Genomic DNA, 26,243 nt, shown 5'->3' on the forward strand with positions numbered 1-26,243 from the left:
ATAAAACATACCATCATAAAAGTAGGTATTAAACCATTCTTTGTTCATACGCGATATACCAACCCTTGTTCCTTTACATTAGGAATGACTTTACGGTGAATCTGGAACATGGCCGTTAAATTTCTTGAACAAGGTTATGCAGTAACTACCGTTTGGTAGGCGAGTAGACCCGCCTGCCCGGATGTAAACACTCCACTTTGCTTATGACCATCTTCCATTGAAGACATGTTTGTGAGCTCTTGCTGACTAGCTGTTAATCACGATTTCGTTGTTTTTAATATTTTGAACATATTGTGTTTGATATCAATAATTAATTGGCTTTAATAATATACAATCCCACTTTTTGTGATAAGCTTTCCTAGCCGCCTTTCCTCTTTGTGTGTTAAGGGTCAGTGGCAAGGGTGTATCTACACCCTTATCACCTAATTTCAACCTTTATTGTCAGGGGAGGACACTACATTTATTTAACATTTACACATATACTTTGGAGAATTACTGCGAGGAAGTTCGAAAGATTGCTTTATTTTTTCTCCCAGAATTCCCTCTTTTCCTTCGCCATTTTCGCTAGCTTATTGGACGAAGAGGGGGCCATGGGTGTGGTTTTGATGTTTGAGGGATCTCTCATTTTGGGAGAGAGGAGTATCCTTCCTTTTTTCATCATATTTTCTTTATGCTACAGCCTAACAGTGAGTGATAGTAGATTACAGCAGTAGATAGTTGGATATCTCTTCATGTTGGCTATCCTAACCTCAGAAGTGTACCTGTGACTCATTAGCATGCTGTGATATAGGCCCTCGAGTGTGTGTACATACTGTTCCCCTGCTGAAACTCATATTAATTTGCCGCTGTTATCCTGGAGTTAAGTCACTGGACAGCTGCCCTGTGATTATTAACTTACTTCTGCTGGTGACTGTGCTTTATCCTATATTAGTAGTCTTGCGTAAGTTGGCGAAGAAGTCGAGAAGAAGAGAGTTCGTCAAGTGTCGTCATCGTCCTCTTCATCTACATTGTCATCATTGTCTTCTTCAACCTCCTCCCCTTTGACTTCTAAGGCTCCTCTGCCAGAGAATGAGAAGATAATCTTCCTCCGCCCTAAGAAGTCTCGTCAAGGAACTTCTAAGTGTCTGCCTCCTCGAACTGAGGAGGTAGTTGGGTCTTCCGTTGGCTCTCCTGTTCCTTTGGGAAAAGGAACCATCACGCTGTCCCCAAGTTCTAGCGTGTCGGGAGCTAGTCCTAGAGGTTTTAAAACTCATTTCGTGTCAGTTGCTCATTTGTGAGCTTCCCCGAGTGCAAGCAAATCTGCAGATTTGCATGCATCCAGTGACTGACGTTGAGTCCGCTCGCCGTCAGGAATTTGGCACGAAGCGGAAGAAAGGAGTGAGTTGCTCAGGTGACTCACATCTTCCCAGTGATTACTCTCACAGGGACTGCTCCATTCCCATGGTTGACATAATGGTCTCATGAGGCCGTGCACACGGTGAGACCAGTAGGAGGTCTCCCCGTTCAGTCCTCCCAAGAGGTTTCAACCTCGAAGGGGACTGGGACATTTCGGGAGGACAGTACCAGCTCTTGCTAGTCAGTTGCACAATCAACTCCACCCAAACCATGATCATGTTCACTTGACTGACCAGTCTCGGTGGCGGCAAGCATTTCTCCTGCCATGCAAGAGTTTTGTAATCCTCCTTGGGAAAGTGCGTCTCCAGGGCGATAACGCTCTCCTAGACTCATGTCGCGAACATCACCACAGGTTGATTGTTGCCCACGACTCGCTTCTCCGTCTAGTTCTGCTAGCAAGGCGAGCGAGAACATCCAACCTTCCGCACCAATTCCCTCTACTTCCTCTGGCTACACTTGGGGTGGGGTGAGAGGTGAACAGGAGGGATCCTGCAAAGTGCTCACCACAGGATTCAGCATCAGGGGCCTAAGTTCCTGGAAGGGTTTTATGGTCCCTCGATACCTGGTGCTTCAATTCTGAAGATTTGAACACCTGGAGACTGTTCTCCCTGGCTCTTTTTGTCTTTGGACAGATTCCAAATAGCATTCCCTTTACAACAGTTTAAAGAAGGGTGCTGGCAATAAATTTATTCATTAACTGCCAATAGTACTAAATAAAAGATTTCAGAGTAAATAATTCAGATAAAGTTTAAATCAGCACCTAAACTTGAGAGAGGGACTGATATAGAGATGAAGGGGCTTTAATCTCAACTCCTTACGGTGCTGATCTTCAGCAACATCTAAAAGCACATGACGCGATACCAAGGAAAGTATGGAACGATAACTTTGAAAGTAGACAACGAAAAGTCTTGCCATCTCTAAAAAAGCATTAAAACATTGATGTCTACAAGGTTCCAGGTGCTGAAATTCCTCTGGAATGGCACCCTCAGCAATACACAGACCACTACTTCTGACCCAAGGCCACGGCTGTCTTCCTTTTTAAGGATAGATTCTTGAAAATCCCCTTATTGGGAGGGGCATTCTAACATCTCCAAGCGGTTAAGGAGATGCATAAATTTGTGGAAGTGCACAGAATTGATTTCCTCTTAACAGAAGAATAGGAGAGAGCGCTAGAAATTCTGAAAATCATTTGCTCTGAGGCTACAAAGGTTCTACATTGTAGAGCCTTTGTAGCCTCAGAGCAAATGATTTTGCTGAGTGTTGCCTGTAGAGTCTACAGGCAACACTTACCAAAATCAGGCCAAATTTAAGGAAACATCCAGTGCTCAAGCCTGAGGGCCATCAAAGGAGTAGTAATTGTCTGGGTGTTCCAGTTCATCTACATGCTAGTAAGTCTAAATGAGTGCTCCTCAAAAACCACAGCAACTGCCGAATTTTTGGATGTAAATGCCATCTGTAGGTATTCTCTTCTTTCTGAATCCCCTATCGCCTAAACACTGTCCTTCCATAAAATGAATGATCAAACCAATATTATGTTGTTTATTTCACTCAAAGCAGCAAGCTTCCCACAAAGACTGTTTCTGACCAGGGATAAACCTGCTAGGCATCTTTGATGGTCTTTCCACTGCCCTGACATCTAGAAAGATTTACCTGGTGTAGTGCTGACCATTCTATGTTGTATGAAAGTGTAATGACACTAGTTAAAACTCTTGGTTTTGTGTTGCACAACAAAGGGAAAAACCAAAACCTAGACTTAGGCTAAGAACAAACTGGACAACTCCTACAGAACCTGGAGGATTACTTCCAAATGAATATTGCTTGTAGTCGTAAATTCTTCCACCGAGACTGTACATTAATTGAGCCTGATTGTCTGATAAAATCCCCAGTGAGGCCATGTTTCCAAATAAGGAAAGCCCCTACCCTATAGGAAGCTTCTATCAGGCCTAAAATTATTCAAGAAGCAAGTGCCTAGTCATCTTTGACAGACAATACTTATAGAGGCGCTGTACACTAACCCAAACAAGGGGCACAGAACAGCAATGCCTTCTTGTAAATACATCGTGAAGAAACTTGCATGACAGGATGTACTGGTGTGGCGGGCAAATCCCCCCACATAAACTTAATCAATCCAGCTGCCAAACTCACCCTCAGTCACACTTTCCTCTTTACACTATGGAATACAATCAGGACAATTGACCTATACCTACACAGAACAAAAAAACACAAACACATGTACTCACCCAACTGCAGATACTCAGGGCTATGCTGTGCTGTCCGCTGGTTGAGGTCGCTGAGACACTAACAACAACAAAGACAACAACCAAGAACCACAACCCCACAACCCCACAACTCAACAACAACACAGCAACCAAGGACCACAACACAACAACAACACAATACCCAAGGACCACAACTCAACAACACAGCAAACCAACAAAGAACACAACCACAACTCAACAACACAACAACAAACAAGGAATACAACCACAACAAAAGACCACTGCACAAACAATCACTAACACAAAAAACAAGACAAAAAGACAACATACACACCCACTAACAACACCAAGGAATCACAGCAGCTAACCAACAACAACTCTCAACAACACCAAGAAACCACAACAGCTTCCAACAACAACAACAACAACCACCCTCAACTACAACAACTCACATGTAACCCAACAGGAACTCACAAGAACAATAAATTCAACAGCACAGGCACAAAAACTACAAAGCAAACAATATCAACTTAACAACAGCTAAACAACAAATCAATAAAACAAAAAACTTAAATGACTTTCAATGCCTTCAATAGACTATCTCAGGCTCTCACCCAAGATTAAAAGACTGACTCAAAACTCTGATCCCAACAACTAACACCAACTGCACCAGCAGACAGCCCAGAACTCACCAACAGCCAATTCAATCGTTAACTATCCATCCACCAATTACAATCTCTCTCTCTCTCTCTCTCTCTCTCTCTCTCTCTCTCTCTCTCTCTCTCTCTCTCCAGGACGTTGTCATATGGAACTCCCATAACTCCTCCATATTTCCTCCCCCCTTACATTTGACAACGTCCCCTTACACTCGCAACACCCACACTAAATAGCCTTCCGCAACACTCACGGATGCTCGGACACAGACCCCCTGGATCTCGTTGGAGGGCCCTCATACACTCTCTCAGTTACACTGCCATCCACTTCTCCCAGACCACTTCCAGTCAAACTCCCATTACCGTCTCCCTCACTACTATCCTCCCAAATCCCACTCACTATCTCATCTACCCCTTATAACTCGTCCTAATATCTCTTGTAACTCTGCCACCAGATTACTTACCTCATTTACACTCCTGCCAAACTCCAGAAGAAACTCGTTCATACTGCCAACCACATCCTTACCCACTGATTCCCTTCCTGGTGAAACTTCACTAAACCCTGACAATTCAAACCCACACCTGCTATATGTATCATTCCTCTCCTCAAAGTCATCCATATTACATGCCCTATCCACCATTTTTACCCTAACACTAACCACTCTATCATGCAGCTCACGTTTCTCCCTTTTATTCCCTTTCCTTACCTTCTTCCTCATTCTTCTATATTCAACCAACACTAACCGCCGATCTCCCAGACCCATTTGCTCACTGATGCTTGGCTCACATTTATTCACTCCAAACCACTCACTCATCACATTTTCCCGAACACACTGTCGCATACTAGAGGACCCACCCAACTGAATCCCCTTTTCATTTAGTTTCTGAATTCCCAACCTGACTCATCCTCTTTCGCCTACACACACTTGCCACATGACCTTCCATTCCACATTCAACACATTTCGCACGCTGTTCTTTACGCATCCTAGCATAATGTCCGTTCTTCCCGCAGTTGCCGCAAACCACGTTCATACAGGTAACCCAACATCCACTAGCTATGTGCCCTACCTGTCCACACCTGTAACATTAAATATCCCTATCTTTCTTACACTCACTCACTAAATGCCCGTTTGCCCACACCCGAAACACACTTTTAACGCCCACCAACATTCATTCTTCTTGTGTCCTGGCTTACCACAGCTGTAACCCTGCTGCTCTCGCTCACAACTAACTGACCTCAACCTCTTCCAACACATCGCCAACTATCCTATCTCTTTTATCTAAACTACGACTCCACGATTTATTTGACCTTAAACAGCCCCTATCAACCACTCAACTCTGCCAGTCAACTGCAGCCCTACTAAAAACTGCCTCCTATAGCTTTTAAACAAACTCATAACCTCAGCTACGTTCAGTCCTAACACTAACACTCCTACCTCTTTCTTTCATTACACCTAACTACCTCGTAATTTCTCTACTAGTTTCTAAAATAATCGGTTCCAAAAATACCTTTCATTCCGTCCATTGCATTTTTCCTCCTTATGTTTTAGATTTTATAAACTCGTATATGCTCTCTGGTGGTACAGGTTCGCCAAACAACCTTTCGCCCACTAACTCCTTACAACTCCATTTATCCCTTTGTGTCCCCCAAAACTTTTCCTGGCTATGTTTCTAACCTACAGACATTACATTGGACAATGACTCGCTCCCAACCATTCATTCTTGTCTCTTCAAAATCACGCTTTCTCCTATATCTAATGCTACTCTTTATCCTCTTTGCCTGTTCCACAATCCTGGCTTTCACACTCTCATATGGCACATTCCCTACACTCATCATTACCCCATACATACTCAACAAAAATCCCGTCAAAAAGCTACCTAACTCTCTTGCCCAGATTCTCTTGTTATCCCCATACTTAGCCTCACAATACTTCTCATATTCCTCAAAAAAGTCCCCTATGTCCCTACTACCATGTTCCTCACATTGTGCACATCGGGGTACCTCTCTCATATACACAGCCTTTCGTACTTCCTGCTCTCTCACTCTCACTTTTGCTACTTCCATTCTGACCTTTCTTTCCCTCTTCCGAATACAGCAAATCCACTTCCATACTCATGTCCATACTCTTGACTACACTCTTCTTAGCCTTCTTCTTTCTACCCACCTATTTCCACTCACTGCTATCTAAATCACTCTCAGCCCTTTCCCCAATGTATTCAGTCCTAGTCTCATCCTGTCTGTTACCCTTACTAGCTTTCTTCCCCTTAGTTTTCTTCTTTTTCCTCAGCCCCCTTCTTATTCTTGAACTCAGGTTTATCCTTTCCTGTGTCTTCCCCTTCTTTCCCTTACTTATCACAACCAAATCACCTTCGTCACTCGTACTCTCATCCACTCGCTCTTCCACTTTAATCACATCTGGCCCGTCACAAGACCCAGTAGGCCTACCTCCTACTGCACCCTCTCCCATAAACCCCTTCATCATCTCCTGCACTGCATTCATCATTACCCCGAATTTTTCGTTCATTTTCTCAACCATTCTCTCTTCCGCTCCTTTCAACTCTTCTTTCATTTCCACTTATGCACTCCTTAGCATTCTTCTCATTTCCTCTAACTCACTCTTCAGCTCTTCCCACTCTTCCCTCAACCTCTCATTCTCCATTTCCCATCTTTCTTTAGCTTCCCTTGCCAACCACAGCTCCTGCTTCAGCCTCTCCATCTCCTTCAACCCTTCCATCCTCACTTTCTCCACCAATCACACAACTCACTACCCAATCGTCCCAAGCTTCAAAACAAGCGGGCAAATCCCCCCCACATAAACTTAATCAATCCAGCTGCCAAACTCACCCTCAGTCACACTTTCCACTTTACAATATGGAATACAATCAGGACAATTGACCTATACCTACATACAGAACAAAAAACACAAATACATGTACTCACCCAACTGCAGATACTCAGGGCTATGCTGTGCTGTCTGCTGGTTGAGGTTGCTGAGACACTAACAACAACAAAGACAACAACCAAGAACCACAACCCCAACCCAGGATCACAACCCCAACAACTCAACAACAACACAATAACCAAGGACCACATCTCAACAACACAACAACAACACAACACCCAAGGACCACAACTCAACAACAGTAAACCAACAAGGAACACAACCACAACTCAACAACACAACAACAAACAAGGAATACAACCACAACAAAAGAACACTGCACGAACAATCACTAACACAAAAAACAACAATACAAAAAGGCAACACACTCACCCACTAACAACATCAAGGAATCACAGCAGCTCACCAACAACAACCCTCAACAACTCACAACCACACCAAGAAACCACAACAGCTTCCAACAACAACAACCACCCTCAACAACAACTCACATATAACCCAACAGGAACTCACAAGCACAACAAATCCAGCAGCACAGGCACAACGACTCCAAAGCAAACAATATCAACTTAACAACAAATCAATAAAACACAAAACTTAACTGACTTTCAGTGCCTTCAATAGACTGCTGCCGACACTACTATCACAGGCTCTCACCCAAGACTAAAAGACTGACTCAAAACTCTGATCCCAATAACTAACAGCAACTGCACCAGCAGACAACCCAGAACTCACCAACAGATAATTCAATCGTTAACTATCTATCCACCAATTACACTCTCTCTCTCTCTCTCTCTCTCTCTCTCTCTCTCTCTCTCTCTCTCTCTCTCTCTCTCTCTCTCTCCAGGACGTTGTCAAATGGAACTCCCATAGCTCTTCCATACTGGTAAGAGGAATACATTTCTGCATGTCTACCACAAGTCTGACCGTTCTTTTGAAAGGCACTAAAAACCGTGTTAGAACAAAAATTGTGTGTACAGACATCCTGTTATTCAGTCTCAAAATGTCTAAGAATAACTGCCTATCTCCAATTGCTTATGGAGCTAGGGAAGACAGAGGTAAAATCACATTGAATTACTGCCTGGTCCACTCATTCTCTCTATATACAACCTCCTACTAAAAAGAGAGAGCCTTCTGCTGAAGAAGACAAAGGAACAGCTATAAGTAGGAGATTAAACCAGTGGAGGATAAACCAAAACAGAATCACAACTTCTCTTCACTGTCTCAAAACCATGTGTGGTACTGGTTCAAGTCTCTCCAAGCATTCAAGGATATTGCAACTGTCCACCTACCGGAACCTGAGGTCTGAACTTATCCCCAAAAGCTATAAAACAAAACTGTACCAACATAATACTCCCTTATCGCCTTAATCTGAGCTGCTTAAGCTGACAGGAAGCAAAAATGTTCTAACTTCTTCCAAACCAAGTTACTATAAGCATGAGGACATCATTCTGCAGCTTCAGAAACAGGTTAACTCTTCCTCGATACAACTCCTGACTATCAAAAACCTTAAAGCTGGCTTCACAAAACTCGCTAGGTTGGATACCTCCACTTCTCTAAGCTGATGCAGGGATGAGACAACGTACTGAGTTAAAGGTAACACTCAACAAGCTAGACTGAGACTCCAAGCATGACCAAAGCACCTGTCAAGTCTCGAGTTCGTCTCTCCACAGGAAAGAAAAAGAAACCAAACCTCCTAGCTAAAGACGGTTAAAGCGCCATTAAGCACTTGTATTGCAAGGGCAGTCTTCAGCTCTCCGCGACTTCATAAGAAACAAGGAGACAAGCCATGGCAGACCTAAAAGGTGCTTTGTGCATCCGAGTATGAGAATGTGGCCTCTTTCCTCAACTAAATGAGGATACAGCGAAACGTCTAATGAAAATCACATCGGAGTTCCCCAATTAATACTCTTCTTCCGCCAGAGGGCAACAGGAGAGCAGCTGCCGACAGGAGGTAAAAACAAAAGAGCCTAAAGGATTGTTCTTTCTTCGTAACACCTGGCAACAGGAAGCGAAACTTGTCGATTGAAGGTGACAGCAGCTGAGTATTACTGTATTGCATCCACAACTCAATGAAAGGGAGAACAGTCTTAAGCGACTCATGAACTCGGCTACATCCACACGAGTCAACTGAGGGAAAGAAAATGAGGCGCAAAAGAAAATGGGAAAGATTGGGAGGAGAGGGAAAGGAGTTACAACAACTCTCCTGCCTCGTCCAAAAGCAAATCAACTTACTTGAAAGCATTCCTATACGGCACATCATTAGAAAGCTCTGAAGCTAGAATAGTATCTAGCTTAGAAAGAACCTTAGATACTAAAAACATTGCAGACTTGAAAAAGAAACATTGAGGCAGTAGCAAGAGATTTGCCGATAGCCGAAGAAAAAGCATACAAAGAAGAACACAAGCATTTCTATGTAGAAATGAGGAATAGGCTAGCAGACAAGAACTTTAGAATAAAACTAAAACATGAGAGATCGATTAAACTGTCGAGTGAGTCGACGTAATATTGGAATATGTCAAACTCTCTTACACTCAATAAAACTGTCTAATAAACCCATACTATATATTATTAATCTCATATGGAGCAAAGATTAATGTTTACCAAGACGGTCCTTAGGCAAAAAGTTAAGAGGGTGAAGTAGATATTGGAGAGTACAGAACCCCATCGTCCCGAGAACCGACCCAATTCTATGGTAGCTGACACTTCCCCCAAGGCACATTCAACACATTTCGCACGCTGTTCTTTACGCATCCTAGCATAATGTCCGTTCTTCCCGCAGTTGCCGCAAACCACGTTCATACAGGTAACCCAACATCCACTAGCTATGTGCCCTACCTGTCCACACCTGTAACATTAAATATCCCTATCTTTCTTACACTCACTCACTAAATGCCCGTTTGCCCACACCCGAAACACACTTTTAACGCCTACCAACATTCATTCTTCTTGTGTCCTGGCTTACCACACCTGTAACCCTGCTGCTCTCGCTCACAACTAACTGACCCTACTCTTCCAACACTCGCACTCCTATCTCTTTTAGGGCTAACTACGCTCACTCACTCTGCCATCACCTCAGCCCTACTAAAACTGCCTCCCTATAGCTTTTAAACTCATAACCTCAGCTACTTCAGTCCTAACACTAACACTCCTACTCTCTTTCATACATCTAACTACCTCGTAATTCTCTACTATTTCTAAAATATCGTTCCAAATAACCTTTCATTCGTCCATTGCATTTTCTCCTTATGTTATAGATTTATAAACTCGTATATGCTCTCTGGTACAGTCGCCAACAACTTTCACACTAACTCCTTACACTCATTTATCCCTTTGTCCCCAAACTTTTTCCTGGCTATGTTTCTAACCTACAGACATACATTGACAATGACTCGCCAACATTCATTCTTGTCTTTTCAAAATCATGCTTTCTCCTATATCTAATGCTACTCTTTATCCTCTTTGCCTGTTCCACAATCCTGGCTTTCACACTCTCATATGGCACATTCCCTACACTCATCATTACCCCATACATACTCAACAAAAATCTCGTCAAAAAGCTACCTAACTCTCTTGCCCAGATTCTCTTGTTATCCCCATACTTAGCCTCACAATACTTCTCATATTCCTCAAAAAAGTCCCCTATGTCCCTACTACCATGTTCCTCACATTGTGCACATCGGGGTACCTCTCTCATATACACAGCCTTTCGTACTTCCTGCTCTCTCACTCTCACTTTTGCTACTTCCATTCTGACCTTTCTTTCCCTCTTCTGAATACAGCAAATTCACTTCCATACTCATGTCCATACTCTTGACTACACTCTTCTTAGCCTTCTTCTTTCTACCCACCTATTTCCACTCACTGCTATCTAAATCACTCTCAGCCCTTTCCCCAATGTATTCAGTCCTAGTCTCCACTTTCTTGATCACTCCTAGCCCATCACAAAACCCAGTAGGCCTACCTCCTACTGCACCCTCTCCCATAAACCCCTTCATTATCTCCTGACTGCATTCATCATTACCCCGAATTTTTCGTTCATTTTCTCAACCATTCTCTCTTCCGCTCCTTTCAACTCTTCTTTCATTTCCACTTATGCACTCCTTAGCATTCTTCTCATTTCCTCTAACTCACTCTTCAGCTCTTCCCTCAACCTCTCATTCTCCACTTCCCATCTTTCTTTAGCTTCCCTTGCCAACCACAGCTCCTGCTTCAGCCTCTCCATCTCCTTCAACCCTTCCATCCTCACTTTCTCCACCAATCACACAACTCACTACCCAATCGTCCCAAGCTTAAAAACAAGCGGGCAAATCCCCCCCACATAAACTTAATCAATCCAGCTGCCAAACTCACCCTCAGTCACACTTTCCACTTTACAATATGGAATACAATCAGGACAATTGACCTATACCTACATACAGAACAAAAAACACAAATACATGTACTCACCCAACTGCAGATACTCAGGGCTATGCTGTGCTGTCTGCTGGTTGAGGTTGCTGAGACACTAACAACAACAAAGACAACAACCAAGAACCACAACCCCACAACCCAGGATCACAACCCCACAACTCAACAACAACACAATAACCAAGGACCACAACCCAACAACACAACAACAACACAACACCCAAGGACCACAACTCAACAACAGTAAACCAACTAGGAACACAACCACAACTCAACAACACAACAACAAACAAGGAATACAACCACAACAAAAGAACACTGCACGAACAATCACTAACACAAAAAACAACAATACAAAAAGGCAACACACTCACCCTAACTACATCAAGGAATACAGCAGCTCACCAACAACAACCCCAACAACTCACACACCAAGAAACCACAACAGCTTAACCAACAACAACCAACCATCAACAACAACTCACTATATGAACCCCAACAGGGAACTCACAAGCACAACAAATCCAGCAGCACAGGCACAACGACTCCAAAGCAAACAATATCAACTTAACAACAAATCAATAAAACACAAAACTTAACTGACTTTCAATGCCTTCAATAGACTGCTGCCGACACTACTATCACAGGCTCTCACCCAAGACTAAAAGACTGACTCAAAACTCTGATCCCAATAACTAACAGCAACTGCACCAGCAGACAACCCAGAACTCACCAACAGATAATTCAATCGTTAACTATCTATCCACCAATTACTCTCTCTCTCTCTCTCTCTCTCTCTCTCTCTCTCTCTCTCTCTCTCTTCCTTCTCCTCTCTCTCTCGTCTCTTCTCTCTCTCTCCTCTCTCTCCAGACGTTGTCAAATGGAACTCCCATAGCTCTTCCATACTGGTAAGAGGAATACATTTCTGCATGTCTACCACAAGTCTGACCGTTCTTTTGAAAGGCACTAAAACCGTGTTAGAAAACCAAAAATTGTGTGTACAGACACTTCCTGTTATTCAGTCTCAAAATGTCTAAGAATAACTGCCTATCTCCAATTGCTTATGGAGCTAGGGAAGACAGAGGTAAAATCACATTGAATTACTGCCTGCTCCACTCATTCTCTCTATATACAACCTCCTACTAAAAAGAGAGAGCCTTCTGCTGAAGAAGACAAAGGAACAGCTATAAGTAGGAGATTAAACCAGTGGAGGATAAACCAAAACAGAATCACAACTTCTCTTCACTGTCTCAACCATGTGAGGTACTGGTTCAAGTCTCTCCAAGCATGCAAGGATATTGCAACTGTCCACCTACCGGAACCTGAGGTCTGAACTTATCCCCAAAAACTATAAAACAAAACTGTACCAACATAATACTCCCTTATCGCCTTAACCTGAGCTGCATAAGCTGACAGGAAGCAAAAATGTTCTAACTTCTTCCAAACCAAGTTACTATAAGTATGAGGACATCATTCTGCAGCTTCAGAAACAGGTTAACTCTTCCTCGATACACTCCTGACTATCAAAACCTTAAAGCTGGCTTCACAAACTCGCTAGGTTGGTACCTCCACTTCTCTAAGCTGATGCAGGGATGAGACAACGTACTGAGTTAAAGGTAACAACTCAACAAGCTAGACTGAGACTCCAAGCATGACCAAAGCACCTGTCAAGTCTCGAGTTCGTCTCTCCACAGGAAAGAAAAAGAAACCAAACCTCCTAGCTAAAGACGGTTAAAGCGCCATTAAGCACTTGTATTGCAAAGGGCAGTCTTCAGCTCTCCGCGACTTCATAAGAAACAAGGAGACAAGCCATGGCAGACCTAAAAGGTGCTTTGTGCATCCGAGTATGAGAATGTGGCCTCTTTCCTCAACTAAATGAGGATACAGCGAAACGTAATAAATGAAAATCACATCGGAGTTTCCCCAATTAATACTCTTCTTCCGCCAGAGGGCAACAGGAGGAGACAGCTGCCGACAGGAGGTAAAACAAAAGAGCCTAAAGGATTGTTCTTTCTTCGTAACACCTGGCAACAGGAAGCGAAACTTGTCGATAGAAGGTGACAGCAGCTGAGTATTACTGTATTGCATCCACAACTCAATGAAAGGGAAACAGTCTTAAGCGACTCATGAACTCGGCTACATCCACACGAGTCAACTGAGGGAAAGAAAACGAGGCGCAAAAGAAAATGGGAAAGATTGGGAGGAAAGGGAAAGGAGTTACAACGACTCTCCTGCCTCGTCCAAAAGCAAATCAACTTACTTGAAAGCATTCCTATACGGCACATCATTAGAAAGCTCTGAAGCTAGAATAGTATCTAGCTTAGAAAGAACCTTAGATACTAAAAACATTGCAGACTTGAAAAAGAAACATTGAGGCAGTAGCAAGAGATTTGCCGATAGCCGAAGAAAAAGCATACAATGAACGAACACAAGCATTTCTACGTAGAAATGAGGAATAGGCTAGCAGACAAGAATTTAGAATAACTAAAACATGAGAGATCGATTAAACTGTCGAGTGAGTCGACGTAATATTGGAATATGTCAAACTCTCTTACACTCAATAAAACTGTCTGATAAACCCATACTATATATTATTAATCTCATATGGAGCAAAGATTAATGTTTACCAAGACGGTCCTTAGGCAAAAAAGTTAAGAGGCTGAAGTAGATATTGGAGAGTACAGAACCCCATCGTCCCGAGAACCGACCCAATTCTATGGTAGCTGACACTTCCCCCAAGGCACATTATATCAAAAACAGTCCAAGGCACCTTACTTCAAACAGGGGAACGCGAAAAAGAGAGGACACTATCGATGGATTCAAAACGTTCCCCATCACAAACTCAGTTCAACTTGCATTATAACTTGAAATAAGTTTAATGTCATGTTCTAACTTCTCGATATGCTTTTCCTGAAACGAATGGGGAGCAGAAGGCGGAGTTACAAATTAAGTCTCAATACTTGCACTACCAAAATGCCTAGCCTGAGTAAGGATAGCTGCCGATGAAGGGACACTAGGTAGGGTAGAACTGACATGTTCCTAATTGCTTTCGCAATCTATCAGCTTCCCTTTTTGCTATATCTGACATATTCAGACATAAAGTCCTCAGAACAATCCCCTACATTCCTCACATCTAGTTCCAAGATCACACATTGAACCCCTGCAGTTGGTACAAATCGAATGTTGATCTACTTCAAATTCCAACACCCTGCTTACACGAAAATCATTCCTACAATAGCCTGGTGGTATTGATTTTGCTTCCAGTGGAAGATATCCTATGAAAATGATATTACAATACCGTAAACAGGTGCAAACCAGCCAAACTTCATAGAATACCAACAATCACCTAACCATAATGGCGGCAAAGGGGAATTCTGACAAAAGCTAAAACATTTGAAATACACCTGGTGGAGAACAGGTACACTAGACATTCATCCAGGCAGCCATTTGATTTTTGTTTGAATGCCAACTCGCCTGATCGGCGTGGAGATATAGCTAACTTTAACAGTAGGTAAGATTCACCTCAAATAATTCAAAATGAGATTCATTAATGCAAATCTAAATGGGTAACAAAAATATTAAACACTAATCGATGAAAAATTTTCTTAAGTTCACAGATTTCAAAATAAGTCTTAAAAGTTTTCTCAATAAACAAATTTTTCTGCCACAGAGGAAGGAACCAGAGTGAAATTCCTCTAGTTTCTCTAGTGCCCATAAAACTTATATAAAGAAATTATACTTTAACTTCCACCTGTTGCTCTGAAAACTGAGGTCTTGTGAATAACATGTTTTAATTAAGTGCTAAAGTCAAGAACACTCATGCAAACTGCATAACCGATATCTAGGATTTTTGCACATCAATGAATGAAGTGCATCGCAACCACCCAGGCTCTTGTAAAATTCAAACTGAAATCCAGTGAACAGATTATTATTTTCCCCATAGGAATTACGAGGTTTTACTATCAAGCATTCAAAAACTTTAGATAGGGGAGTTACAGAAATTGGGCTGCAAGCAGCAGGGATAGCCTATCACTTTCATCTTTATCTAATAGAGTAATATAACCAGCCCTCTGTCATGTGAATTGACACCCGCTTCTTGCTACCTTACGGAAACTACAAACAACTTAGGAGTTAAGTTATTAACAGTCTTCACAAAAAATAGGAAAAATACGATCAAGTCTGCAGCTTCATAATCATCAAAGTATAATGTGGTCAGTTTGGCTTTTTAAAAAGGAATCATTAAAACATATGACAATCACAATCTCATAACACACCCAAGTTCATCAGTCATCTGTTTGATAAATAGTAGAGGAAGGAATCTAACTGTGGATCCTCAGGTGTGTCTTAGCCAATAACCTTCCACTCATGGGGCTGGAAGGAAGGCAAACATCATAAACTTGAATTGTTTTAATAAAGACCTTTTGGTGTTATAGCAATATTATTTCACTCCAATACAGCTCCTTAATTATTTTCCAGAATTGGTATTTTGAGAGATTTAGATGCTAAATATCCCCAGTGTTTGTGTATGCCTGAGGGATCTAGCATAGAACATGTGAGCTGGATGAGTAAGGTATCACATCTCTAATAGCTTGTATGTCAATAACTTGTATGAACCAAAAGACCCTATGCTGCATAAAGCAAGATGTTTGTATCAGGTAAGTGACTTATGGATTAGGAGAAGAAACACGCATTAGCCCTGTGACCCTAGAAGTCTGTATCTCATATCAGTGTCATAAAAAATAAGATTGCTTAAGATGAAGTAGGAAAAGATAACTTATAACTTCACTCCCACAGGTCAAAAATGAAAAAAAATTCAATATTAAAAAAATAAAAATTAAATGTTTAAATAAAAAATTAAAATAAAAACAAAAACAATAGAAATAAAAAAATTTAAAAAACGAATAAATATGTAAATAAATGAAGCTTAAGATAAATTTAAAAAACAAATGGGAAAAATAACAATAAAAATTACTGCATCTACTAGTTAACCTTTTGTCTGGAACACCTCTCAAGTGAAATAGTACAAAAGGTAGATTAGCATTAAGTACCTGCACATATAATAGAAGAATATTCCTAATTGTTTTAAAATAACAGCAGTAGAGCTTGGATTTAGACACAAGGAGCAGTTACCAGGCCATGAATAGGAACAGTAGCACTGTCATCCCTGAAACTTCTGGTCTTACACAAGTAGACAGTGATAGCCTTCACAGGATAGAGAAAGATATCCTCATCATTGCTAGAAACAGAAGACATGGCAAAGGATGCTGTGGCACTACTACCATATACTGAATGAATGCATAAAGATCCAAACAGATGAAATCTAACTCACGGAATTTGATGAGCTGTCCCTTTCCTGCAACATCCAAGATCCTGTTACATTGTATGTATGCCCAAACCTACTTGAGCCATCTGTAATCAGTGTTTTTGGCTAGGATGAACCAATGAGACTCCCACCTGAACCTGACTGAGGGTCCTGCCACCACTGAAGGTCTTCCAGGACATCTTCCAAGGTTATAACTGAATAATCCTTCAGTAGAGCTCCTATGACCACGTCACAAGTTGTAGCTGTAACAACTGCAACCTTAGGCAGCTGTGAGGAACCATTTTTTCAGGTGACACAACATACTGCTAGGGAATGGTCATGACTAAGCCGAATGATTTGGACTCCAGTATACTGGAGCCACTGGATAGAAGACAACAATACCGAGCCTGTGCTTTCTGGGTGAACTAATTCCTCCTTGATGCCCATGACCATATTCCAGGTATGTTGCTCCCATCAAAGGTACCAAGTCCAACCTTCTAGTTTAAGCTCAGTATCTTAAGAAACCTGACATATTGGAGTCAAATGCTGCCTTAATTCTGTCACAATTGCCACTGAGATATCTTTGAAGTTATATCCAAAGCTGATGCGCCCATGCTGCCACTAGCACCAAATACTGGGCTAAAATATATGCATGGTTACAAAGCCAAAAAACTTGCCTCAAAACTATTATAACTCCCCTATCCAAACAAAGCAGAGATATATCCTTAAAGTTAGAGAGATAGGCTTGTAAAAGTATGCATCCTCTAAGCCCATGGATGCAAGGAGGTCTCCCTTCAAAAAGATCACTGCATTTATTTCACTCTTTCGGCCCATGGATGCAAGGCCTCCCTTCAAAAATTATCACTACATTTATTCCACTGTCTTCGTCCTTAGTGGAGTTTGTACCAAAAGCTCATTCAGTGGGCTGATATCAGTGACCAGTCTCCAGCCTCCTGTCAGCTTTGATAGCAAAAACTGATGACTAATCCTCAATTAACTCAACACAACTCAAAAAACAAGATGAAACTGCAGATCATGTAGTCTACTGACTTTAATGAGAGAGGGTGGTTTATTCCCAAAAGGGGAATTGATGACCAACCAACACAATATCATCTGCTACCCATGGCTTTGCTTCAATCTCTAGGCATGAGCTCCTTCATTTCAAGTGATAATCCCCATTAACAGATTTATTAGTGGTGGAGTACCATACTCACTTCCTCCTAGCTGGTCTTCCAGATGAGGGTGAAGGGTTAAGACCTCCTTCAAGACATAGCTGTTCTGGTTGCTGAATATGTCTACTGTTGTCTAGAAGGTAATGGTGTGCTTCCCAAGTTTAAATTTTTGCCTAGTAGCAGACGAAGTCACTTGTCCAAGAACTTCCTTATAATGCTCACTGCAAGAGGAATGGTATAAAAGGATCTGCTACCTATAGACCTTTCAGGATGAAAAGGAATCAGAAGTTGAAATGGTCCAAGGTTGCCATGTCCTCTTCTCCATTAACATTTGTCAGAAAGTATTACACAACGCAAATGTGAAGAATGAATGCATATCTGACTGAAAGCATCATCCTTCTTTAATCTATTCCTGCTACTTTAACATGTTTAGGAATTCTCAAAGAAACTGCTCAAGTGTATCTACTTCAGTCAGTGTGAACATATCCAGTAACAGAGAGAACTTAGTTCTGTGACTGAAGACAGGTTAGGAATTTGCATCGCAGCATCAAATCTTGTAAAATTGGCAATGTCACAGGCCCAGAAGCAAAAACATGAGAAGAGTAGTTAGGACTGGTTGTATCTTTCACTGAACCCATTGTCTCACATCACCAAATATGTCTGAAACAGCAAATACCATAATGGTTTGTGAGAAAGTCCGTGGATAAGTCACATCAAAGTTCTGCAGCCAATGCTTCCTTCTTAGCATTTTGAGGTCAATCTCAAAAATATCAAAACTAATAAAATTCCTCTGAAAAGAAAGTGGCATATCTTTTATTCATGAACTCACAAAAATGTTCCACTCAAAGTTGTCTTTCTTCTTCTTTTAATGTTATTACTGGCCAATTCCTCCTTTTTGCAGGTATTTTACTCTTTCTTTTCACTCATGGATATTTCATTTATAATTTTGTGGGATGCTACAACATCAGTGCCTCCCCCTAAATACATGGGTTTGTCAACATAAGCAGCCTGTGTACCCGAGTATTCTCTCATATTTCACTACGATTTTCACTTATCTTCACTGTCTACTCTTGAGTATTTACCATATTCTGCTTTGTTTCCATTATTTCCTTGAAAATCATCAGCATGTAACTTTTACTTTTGTTTATTTTTATCTGTATCCCATGTCTCATCCTTCTTGTTATTATTTCCCTGAAAATCATCAGCATAAAATTTTTACTTTTGTTTATTTTTGTCTGTATCCCATAGCTCATCCTTCTTGGTAACTCATATCCCAGTAATTCTTTTCCAACCGATTGATACACAGTCATGGTATTAATCCAATCTTCCTTTACTGTTTGCTCCTCCTTGGATAGTCTTTAAAACTGCTAATCTATTTTGACAATCCACTGCAAAGGCGTCTTACTCTTATCAATAGAAAAGGAATACCTTTATGTAAATAATCCTTGGCGCTATCATCTAATAGGAGAACCAAACCAGCTGATCTCTGTCCTTATCATGAAGCTAACTATAAGTTAATAAAATTAGATAATTAAGCACAAAGCTAAATAAAGAAAAGGAATGGAGTAATATGTACTCCCAGGGCAAAAAGAAGTCCTTCAAAACTCATGGCAATCAGGACTGATGTGTGTATGATGGCGCAGAAAATGAAAAATCAGTTGGATTGCCAGTTAAGATCTAATCTATTAATACACGTGAGTGCAGCATCTGACTACTGCTGATATTTCATTTTAATTATGAAAGTTCTTCTCTCGGGATTTTGTGTGGCAAATGGGAAGGCCCATAAGTATACTGGGTTGTATGTAAATAAATCTATGTTATTGAACTGGTCATACTGGTTAAACAAAAAGAATTAGGTAGTCATCTAACTTTTCCAACATAACTTTTGCTGCTCATAAAAATGTGATTAAATGAAAATGCTATTATATCAGACTAATATTTTCCTGTGACTATAGTTAGCTTTACTGCTTGCAAAATGTCAAGTTTATCATCCTGACTGCCACAGCATTTTATATCTTATACATCTATGCTGATATTGCCTTCAATTTTGATGTTTGGCTTCTAATGAATGAAGCATGATGCTGCTGAAGATTTATTATATTTCTAAGATTTTGAAGTACTCTAGATTAATAAAGTGTGTCCCATAGAATACAGACAGTCCTAGATCTGCATTCTACATTACACCATTCTTGTTATATATATGACAGCAAAATAAATCTCTAATTTAATACTTATGCTCAAATTTCATCACACAGTAACCAGTAATTTATGCACATGATTTTCTAAGGTAAGGCAACAGTTAATTTGCAAATACTGTGAAATATTGGGAACTATCTTACTTTTTCAAAGTTCTCAATTATTAAAATTCACATAAACAAAGTACATAATCAGGCACATAAAATAGTACTAAAAACCTCTAAGTTTATAGTAATACATGTGTATATTAGAAATAACTTACATGAGCACTGTCATGATGACTTACCTTCTTAATTGAGGGTAGCAATCTCTTTCTCTTCCACACAATCCTTACTGGAGTATCTCTTATCTGGTAATTCTTGACGAGGAGCAAAATTCCAAGGCTGTACATCTCCAGATACAAAAATGAAGAAAACAATGTGCATAACGATGTACATTGGAACGCAAATCCAGAATACCTTCCGCCATTGTTCCAATGTTTGCTGAAATTGTTTAAAATGTGATATGACTTGAAAAAGAAAAATTTTGTTGTTAACTGATATGTGATATGACTTGAAAAGGAAGAGTTTTGTCATAACAGTCTTGATACTTTCTCTAACATTTGTAGAATTCTGTTCATAACCGTTGGATCATGAGACTCTTTCTTGCCAGTTTTTTTCATCATTCCCTTTACAAAATATTTTTTGCTACATGACTATATTTTTTTGTTATTCTATACATTAGGTTGCTTACATTACATTCTATATCTCACCTTTATCCGGATCCAAATAACTGAAGGATTACAAACACAAAAAGGGGTAGGTACTTGCACCACAAGTTAAGGTGTTTAAAATCTAGTAATTACAGACTTTTAGATAGCTTTATATCAGAATGCTTGTGGCTCATTCATTACAACATCAATACGTCCTTTTCATATCGCTAGTAATCTTCTAATTAACACTGAGCACTGTAAACAAATAACTACAGTATGTCAAGCTCCGATTCATCAATCTTAACACTTGTCACCTATGGTTATCCTACCAATTATATCTAAGCCAACAACCACGTCTGCTAGTTATGAAATCTTTACAGTACTCACGTTACTTGTCCACTTACCTTACTGTAGCAATTCTAGACAACTGACATAAAAAAAATCTCTGCACCTCTAAGGCTTTTCATTCAAAATTAATTTGAACAATCAAAACAAATGCTACGAACACTTGCATCTCTTATGATTTATATAGCAAAGCTACCCCTATAGTTCTGACTAAATGTACAAATGAACATCCACAAAATTTTAATTGCATCCATTTCCTTAAATGTCATTACATGATAAGAAAATAACCATTAACTACCCAATAATCATTATGCTATAGTTCTGACTAAATGTACAATGAACATCCACAAAATTTTAATTCCATCCATTTCCTTAAATGTCATTACATGATGAGAAAATAACCATTAACTACCCAATAGTCATTATGCTTTTGCTCCCAGCCAATTTTTATAGATTAAACTGAATACGTAACTGTAAATCTCCTGCTCTGCAGAGGGTAAAAACAATCATATTGGCCAGCACTGCAAACCACTTATGTTAGTTTTTATAGTCAAGTTTAATTTTTCATTATATAATACTCAAAATTATGAAAATCACTTGCCTGTCCATCAGTCATAACACCAGTTACCACTGGTACGACAAAGGAAGCAATTGTACTTGTCATGTTGGAAAGCCCAAACAAAGTTCCTGCAAATTACCAGAGTAAAGATTAAGCTCTCCCTGGCTTTCAGGCATATCATGATGGGATCATATGTCTAGCATATTTTATCAATATTTTAAAAATCAGTACTTAGCAACATTGGAAAATTTTTCCCAATCAGTGTGTATATTTTGAAATTGCCATTTGAATTTCTGGATATATATGCTACATGGCTACTTAAAAAGGCTGAATGATTTTATGACGAAAGTTACAACTGCAAACTTTTTACCTGGTTATGACTGACGTTGATGGGGCTCACCTGAATAATTTGGAGCAATGTCAGCCGGATTAACAAGAGTACTTGTTGCAACTGCTCCATTGAAGAACAAACCAGTGCAGAACATGACTACAATTGCTTTCCAGTTACAGCCAACATAAGCCACACCCAGCAGCATAATGGCTGGAATCCACATTGCTAAAATTAAAAATGTAAAATATGAGAGAGCTAACTGCTGTAAAGCTGAAACCCTTATAAATATAAATACATCTATTATAATGAACAAATGAAAATATTTCTCCAAACATTCGACATATTTTTAATATAATAACATTGATGAATCTCATGATCCATTATGTAAATGAGAATAAAAAATTAAATAAAATATGACCCAAAACAAGCGGCTGATTGCAACATGCCAGGAACTTCCTTCTAAAAGTTTGTCCTACCTATTGTGCTAAATATCCTTCTTGTGGACCTTATGGAGAGGTACTTGTGTGTCAAGAGCCAATCTCCTATAATGCTCATGATCACAGCTCCAGCATATCGTGAGATGAAAGGGAGGGCAGATATCAAGCCGTTCTGCAAGGGAACACAACTACAACTTCCATCCAAAATATTACTGGCTTTATTTTTGGCTTACGTCAGTGATAAAAACTAGCTGTGAAAAAAAGGGCTACGCCACAAAGTACATTTTGCTCGATCAGAATCTATCACTATCATTTTAGCTCAAGATCTGTTTGCTGTAAATGTGGTTATGAAGGTCAGGGTGTAAATGAAATTTTATTTCATTTTAAGCTTTCTCTTGAGAAGCAGACAGTATATCAAGGCCAGTCATAAAATCCATATGGGCAAGCATCTATGAAGTGCTTTTAAATTGAGAATAGTTGGCTAAAACTCATGCATCAACTATTTGTAGTTTATAAATTCCAATGTGCAGTTTTAAGTCTACATGGAAATGATATCGAAAATCGGCTACGTTCTGGAAAATACAAATACATGAACAATATTTTAAATAAAGTGCTGTGCCATAAATAAACAGACTTTAAGCTGTGGAATAGTTAAAACAAAAGCCAATCAAAATTTGCTAAGATTTCCAGTCCAATTACTTTAACATTAAGTTCTAGAAACAATCTTACTCGAGTGCAAATTCATTGGTTAACTCAGCATTAAAATTAAACAATATTTACAAATTTTAAAATGGACAAAATGAACGGAATTACAAGTCTACATGGGGTACAAAAGTGAATAATATGAGAACTGTGGTTTACATACAGCTGTCATCTTAAAATAGACCTGCTTCATACTGTAAAGTTATGAGCATTATCAAAGGTTTTTGGTCAGGCTACACTAAGGTCTGGAACTATATACAACTGAATCTTGTGGGGAGTAAAATAATGCATTACTGGGAATTCCAGTTACCATAAATAAACCAAGTAATCATATATCAACTGAGAGGTCAGTAATGGGCTATGGGTAATATTAAATGCAATAATGAACACTTAATTTTTAGGATAAACGAAATCCTTATGTTCCCAAAATACTTCATGATATTTCAAAGCTTTATGTGGAAGCATGTACCAAACTTTTTTTCAGTCAAAAAAAAAAAAATAAATAAATAAAAAAATACTTTGGACGTGCAAATTCAGACATTTCCACACTGAACACCATAATTTCAAGAGACGTTCATATAACATGAAATATAATGAGACCGTTAATAACTGCTTGTTTTAGTAAATTAGAAAGTCAGGATGTAAAGATAACTTACTTGAAAGGTTAAGTACACATTGCTTTCATTACGAGATTATTGATGATTATTTCCTACCTTACTTGTGACGGGAGTTACGAATACCAACATGTAATAGCCATATACGATTGGCAGCAATATAAAAACTTTCCGCTCTGAACTTCTACTGTAGTTTTATTAATAGCAGAGATTATTTGAACTTTTTGATACTTCCCTGAGAAATCTATACCAGTGACATGCAAAATCGTTTCCCTAAAAACATATCCAGTTTGGACTTCGTAGGAAAATAATTCCAAGTACTAGTACTAAGTTTTTTCCATTTCAAGGAGTCAGACATTGTAATCATTTTAAATACTGAAGACATATTCACGTAACCAACCTCTTTAATTGAAAACCCAAGAATATTCTTCATATATGTTGGAAGCTGCGTGTAAAATAGTCCAATGGCCCAATTGTTGCCAAAGTCAGCAGTCATCATTGCCAACATGGGAACGCTTGTCAGGATGGATCTCCAGGGGATGCTTTTGGGCTGATCATCTTCCATGGAGGTTCCAGACTGTTTTATAGCCAACTCGATATATTCAAGCTCTTTGCTACTGATTCTGCATTAAAAGAAGAACATACTACTGAATCTCCATAAGGAACAAAATGCATTTGCCATTTTCCTGGTCTTTCTATGGGATAAAACCCCGACAGATTAATGTGCAAAACACAGAAGTCCCCTCAAAAATAAAAGATTCAAGCACAAATCCCAATACTCAAAGTAAACATGTAAAAATGATCACTGGGAGAAGGAGTGAGGTTCAACTACTAGAGAAGCACAAGAACTTCATTACAAAGTCAGTGAAATGAAAAGAGGCAGGAAGAGAAATCGAAATTCTGTCAGCAGCGGAATGAAGCAGCCACTGACCCTTGCCATATGAGGAATTCCGGTTTCCAAAGCGTAAGCTTGGGCCACATAGGAAAAGGTGGCCTAGCATGTGGTGCGAGCTCAGAGCAAAGTGACAGTACCAGTACATGTAAAAATTGAGAGGTGAGACTGAGGTCACTGATCAAAACATTGTCAGTAGATTCTAAAATATCTAAGAGAAAGACGATGATGGAGTACTTCAATATTACAAATAGGGGCAATTAGATTTTAGTGATAACAATGATGGAAAATCTTATTGTTATATTTAGCATATCAAATATATCTCTTAGCCACATCTGAACGTCTTAACAATCAAAATATTGAGCAACGAGAAAAGTTAAATCATTTTTATAAAAACTAATTGAAGAATTGAATGGGAAACTTCACAGAAACGAGTAGAAAATGTGCCTTGGCAGTGCTTAATTTTACTGAATTAATAGATCTATATTCAGACAAGCTCACAATATCAGTTCACGTGAGAAAAAGAACATCGAGATTGGGCACAATCAACAGCAGATCTCTGATACTAGAAAAATTGCCACTTCAAAAGCAAGTCAAACAAAAGAGAGCAGCATTTCCTAGACAGGAGCAGATGGCTTTCAATAATATCATAGCGGTTTTGTTAAGAGGATTAGAAACGTAAGCCTTTCCAATGAGAGATCCAACAATAGTTTTAATTTATAAGAATTAATAATAAGGTACTATATGTACTCTGCCATTACAATCTAAAATATCGTGTGCTTTGCATAGGAAACCTAAAAATGCTCGTTAAATTTTTCCAAGTTAACCCTTAAACGCCGAATGGACGTATTAAACGTCGAGTCAAAATCTCCCCCGATTTCCGAATGGACGTACCATACGTCGGCTCAAAAAAGTTTTTTTAAAAATTCGCGGAAAAATACTTATAGGCCTACCAGCCGAAAACTTTTGAATCACGCGCCTTGGGGGATGCTGGGAGTTCACGGATCAAGGCGTTGTTTTGTTTACAATCGTTACGCAGGCGCGCAAGCGCGAATTTCTTTCTTATCGCACTGAAAAGTATCAGTGACACATCTCGGAAATTATTTCGTCACTTTGACATAATTTTTGCACCGTTTTAAATTATCCGTTTCATGAAGTATTATATGAAAATGTTGTCAATTTCATTTAGAATAAACAACAAAAAAAATAGTCATGATTGTAACTTTTATCAGTTTGAAATATTTTCATATAAAATAACGATAAGTGCCAAAATTTCAACCTTCGGTCAACTTTGACTCTACCGAAATGGTCGAAAAACGCAATTGTAAGCTAAAACGCTTATATTGTAGTAATATTCAACTATTTACCTTAATTTGCAACAAATTGGAAGTCTCTAGCACAATATTTCGATTAATGCGATAT

At 39.6% G+C, this 26,243-nt stretch overlaps 1 protein-coding gene across 6 annotated transcripts in view; it reads right to left on the bottom strand.

Annotated features, from left to right (window-relative positions):
* LOC135216191 (sialin-like) overlaps positions 1–26,243 on the bottom strand; it is a 380,051-nt gene that overhangs the window by 28,414 nt on the left and 325,394 nt on the right. For 5 of the 6 annotated variants that reach the window (XM_064251326.1, XM_064251329.1, XM_064251327.1 and 2 more), the window contains 5 exons: positions 24,330–24,552; positions 22,653–22,785; positions 22,246–22,401; positions 21,888–21,973; positions 20,537–20,732 (listed from right to left, as the gene is read on the bottom strand). In XM_064251326.1, the coding sequence (XP_064107396.1) occupies positions 20,541–20,732; positions 21,888–21,973; positions 22,246–22,401; positions 22,653–22,785; positions 24,330–24,552 (790 nt within the window). In that variant the 3' untranslated portion in view covers positions 20,537–20,540. Of the gene's footprint in view, positions 1–19,482; positions 19,562–20,536; positions 20,733–21,887; positions 21,974–22,245; positions 22,402–22,652; positions 22,786–24,329; positions 24,553–26,243 lie in introns of all 6 variants that reach the window. The other variant, XR_010314828.1, reaches the window with a different exon arrangement.

The sequence above is a fragment of the Macrobrachium nipponense genome, chromosome 6, assembly GCF_015104395.2.
Source record: "Macrobrachium nipponense isolate FS-2020 chromosome 6, ASM1510439v2, whole genome shotgun sequence".
In the NCBI taxonomy this organism is placed as follows: domain Eukaryota; kingdom Metazoa; phylum Arthropoda; class Malacostraca; order Decapoda; family Palaemonidae; genus Macrobrachium; species Macrobrachium nipponense.